The sequence below is a fragment of the Bactrocera tryoni genome, chromosome 5, assembly GCF_016617805.1.
Source record: "Bactrocera tryoni isolate S06 chromosome 5, CSIRO_BtryS06_freeze2, whole genome shotgun sequence".
NCBI classification, from domain to species: Eukaryota; Metazoa; Arthropoda; class Insecta; order Diptera; family Tephritidae; genus Bactrocera; species Bactrocera tryoni.
The window spans coordinates 1,248,447-1,252,552 of NC_052503.1; the positions used below are offsets into that span (position 1 = coordinate 1,248,447).

A 4,106-nucleotide genomic window follows, 5' to 3' on the forward strand; every position below is an offset into this window, starting at 1 on the left:
AATGTCAAGAGGTCAACATAACTGACGTGCTGACCATTACTATTGCTCGCTATTGCTCGCAGCAACGCGCTGTCACGACCGCCTGACATGGTTTGTACGCGCATGCGCACAAGCTACATACTACACCTCTGTGAGTGAACGATTCACGCTAGTAAAGATAATAGCTGTCTCTACACCGTACCCTCTGCCCCTGCACCCATGCAGCTCGAGCAATCAGCCCGCCAGCGATTGCAGTGATTTCGGTGATAATTTACGATTCTTCGAATTGGCTCTTGCACGCATGCGTAGGGCCGTACGTTCAGCTGTGGCACGCTCGTCTGACATGTAGATACCAGAATTGGCGGCGATGTTGGGTATTTGGCCGACCTCAGTGCGCCGTGTACCATCGGCCAGTTGGTAACTGTAAAAGCGAAAATGTGAGTTTATTTCACAATGTGTTCACATGTATTTGATTGTATGTAAGGGTGTATGTGTTTTTTGCGAAAATCCTTTCATTCGCAGAATTGACAGTGCTGATTATGTAATGGAATATGCGCAATGGCATCGATTACTTACGAGTAGCGATAACCGTCGGGCGTAGGCATATACTCGAAATCGCCCAAGTAGATTTTTGGCAAATTTATTGCCAACAACGGATTGTTGTTGTGTGCATTGCGTCTGTTGTTGTTATCGTTCTGATTATTATTGTTGTTGTTTCGAAGATTATTGGGATTGTAATTGCTGTTTAAATTGTTATGGTTATTGATGTTGTTGTAATTGCTATTCACATTGTTATTGTTGTTATTGTACTCATTATTATTGTTGTTGTTGTAATTGTTGAAATTGCCATTTTGATTGTTGTAACCGCCATGGTGGTTGTTGTAGTATTGGCGACCATAAGGATAATGCGCCTCACTGCCCACCACTACGAATGCGATCAACGCCAAGAACTGCAACTGTAAAAATTTTAATTAAAAAACAAATAACTCATTTCCAATGCGTTTTTTAGCGAAACTGTAAAATCAATCGTTTCCATCATGCTTTTTCTTGACTTCACTTCCTACTTGCTACTTACAATTTTTGTATCAATCATATTGCCAACAATTGCAACTGTTCCTCTGCGCTGCCACAAACAAAATGATTACAATTTGCAGCACAAATTTTTATTGTAGCCAAATCGCACAGCCAAATAGCCGAACAATCGTCCGCCTAATACATGTATGAGTAGTCACATTCGTTTGCTTGTCAGCACAAAAGGCAATCAAGCAAAAACAAAAAAGAAATAACCGAAAAACTATAGATAACAACTCAGCAAATTGGCAGCAGTAGACAACCAAAACAATAACAGCTGCTGCCTGTGCGCTCCTGCATTGCCCTGAGAGGCACTCAATACAGCGTCGAGAAAAACCGAAGTGCTTTTTGGCTTTTTTGTGAATGTTGTTAGTAATTTACCATTTGATTATGGCTCGCAACTGTTGATTGAGTTGCTGCAAAGTTTTCATATTACATTTGCTCATTTGGCGTTTAATTGTGCATGCAAGTTCGTTGCTTAAGTCTTTGGTTTTGGCTCAACGCCTTTGGCTTGATTTCGTCTCGAATGCCAATCAATCAGACAAGGCGCGAAATTTGTGCGTGAAACGTGTAAACTACAAAGCAGCACTGCAATTGACTGACGCCACTTGAGCTTATTTTCTGGTTGGAGTGTTTGTTTTTACTGCATATTATGTATATTAAAATTGTACACAAGCTGCATGCAAGCATGTAAATATGTATGTTGCTACTTCATTGCTCGTGTTTGTGGTTAATTTGTAGATATATATGTGTATGCATATGCAGACATGTCGTAACTGTACAATTTGTCAAGTACTTTGTTCCGTGGTCTTGTCGTTGACCATCGCCACAGCTGATCGCCGGTACTTGTAGCGATTTAATTTGAAAACCGCCGAAAATCCATCACATACGCAGATATTTTTAATATGCCGTGCATAAGTCAATGCCGTTCAAGAAAGTTCATCGCGTTCGAGGGAATTTCTTTTTTGCTTTATGCGTAGTACAACACTTACATACAAACAGTACGTGCTTTGAGCGTATTTCAATGTATGTATAATTACAAGACATTTTAATGAAGCTCTTCCTCTTTGCATTATTGGTATTTACTATTGACAACTCAATGTCAAATATTCAGCTTATTGAGATAAAAGTTTGACATATTTCATTGTAACAATTATAAAAATATGCATTAATCTGTTTGACACTGACCAAATTATCTGTGTATTCTGGTGGCAGCGGTTTTTAAATAAACGAAAAAATTTAATATTTTGCCAATAAAAATACTGATTTCAGAAAATTGATTTCATTAAACGCTTAACATATATAGATTTTCTTTCCACAAAACAACTATATAAATATTTGTATCGAAAGTAAAATTTTTTAGTGTAATAGTAAATGCAAAACTTTGAAGAAAAATATTTTAATTTTTAATATCAATTTTCCATTCTAAGAAGTACTAACTGCAATACTTTTAAACATTGAAATTTCAACATAATACTGTAACATTCCTTTGAGATGTTCACCTTCTCTTGAAATATGTATATATTTCACTTTTAATTCTATGGTTTATTTATAGTTTTTAATTTAATCTGAAATGACCGTAATTTAAATATTTCCTAATGTGTACTAGAGAAGAAAGTATTTTTAATATCAATTTTTCATTCAACGAAGTATAGCAGTAGTATTCAGGATCTGTAGATTAAAAAAATAAAGACCCAAGACCAAGTAATTAACTTAATTTCTAATTCAAATCCATATTCTTTTCTGTTTCTAAAGGATAAGATTTTAATTGATTTGGCCTACAAATACCGCATAATGAAGAGCAAGTAAACCGCGCCTTCCTACAGACAGTGATATGCTACCGAAGCATTTATCTATTCACAATCACAATCATCAAATGCATAAGCAAAAGCACGAACCGCTATTACTGAGCTTATTTAAGCTTTGATCAGTTTCATTCAGCTGGTTCCGAAACCTAATTTAAGCTTTTAGTTACTCTGCAGCAACTTAAATAAATCACTAAAACAATTAAATAAAATAATTAAACGCTAAAATCTGATGTTTCCTTCTCAGCTACAAATTTTTATTATATTACCCAATACTTTTCTTCAGAAAATATCTGAAAAAGAGCAAGCAAGGCATCCCAATTCAAAAAATTGCGAGAATAGTTATCCTAAAATTTCCACTTCTGTATATAAAAAAAAATCAGTTATAGCTGTGATAGATAATTTCAGAATCCTTCGATCGATCGTAGCTGTTTGACAGCTCGTGTTTCTGCCAGTGCTTTTAGGAACCAATTGACGTTTTACAACTCGTGGTATGACTTTAAGTACATAAATACTACTAATTAACTGTGCGACATGACTCGAAGTATCTAGTGAGTCAAAACATTTTGAAGGTTTTCGGTCATGAAATTTTCCATTGGGATCATAGCCAATATTCATAATACTTACCAAAGCATTATAAAGCAAGCCACTTCGGACTCATTTTAGATAGGGAGCTTCGATGGAAACCAAACTTAGACGAAAAGAGTTAAGAAAACAGCTACAGCACTTTAAACCTGTAAAAAGATGGGGTGGCCTAGATAGGGAATAACGCTCTACACAGCAGTTGTAAGTCCGATCATGACATACGCTATTTTGAACGGTAGCCAATAATGGAAAGTGCAGCTAGTATACTATATGCATCAGTGGAGCTCTTAGAAGAACGCCAACGTATCATGAATAGAATATGCTCAATTGGCAGATATACTGAAGGAATTGTATAATAGAAACCCTCAACACGAAGATTTGTATGGGAAATGAATCGCAACTATCGCTTTTGACGATGCTTCGAAAGCTGTGCAGATAAAACTATTTGCATTGATTAATTTCGTCGGGAGAACAAGCAGATTCAAAGAGGTGATAAGAACTAAGGGGATTTCAGTCTTCAAAAATAAGGCAACGAGAAAATATATAAACTCATATCAACCTATTGAAAACATGCTAAAATTTCAATACCAATATTATTTAGAAGAAAAACTAAAGTTAACGGAATATATTTTATCATAAAACATAAATTTATAACTGTAATCCACA

At 35.7% G+C, this 4,106-nt stretch overlaps 1 protein-coding gene across 1 annotated transcript; it reads right to left on the reverse strand.

Moving 5' to 3' along the window:
• Positions 1-213: 213 nt before the first annotated feature.
• LOC120776590 (putative uncharacterized protein DDB_G0272516) lies at positions 214-1,072 on the reverse strand. Its single transcript, XM_040107358.1, has 3 exons — positions 1,055-1,072; positions 556-935; positions 214-400 (listed from the first exon to the last, which is right to left on the reverse strand). Exons 1-3 carry the CDS (start codon positions 1,070-1,072, stop codon positions 214-216), a joined length of 585 nt encoding a protein of 194 aa, XP_039963292.1.
• Positions 1,073-4,106: the final 3,034 nt, after the last annotated feature.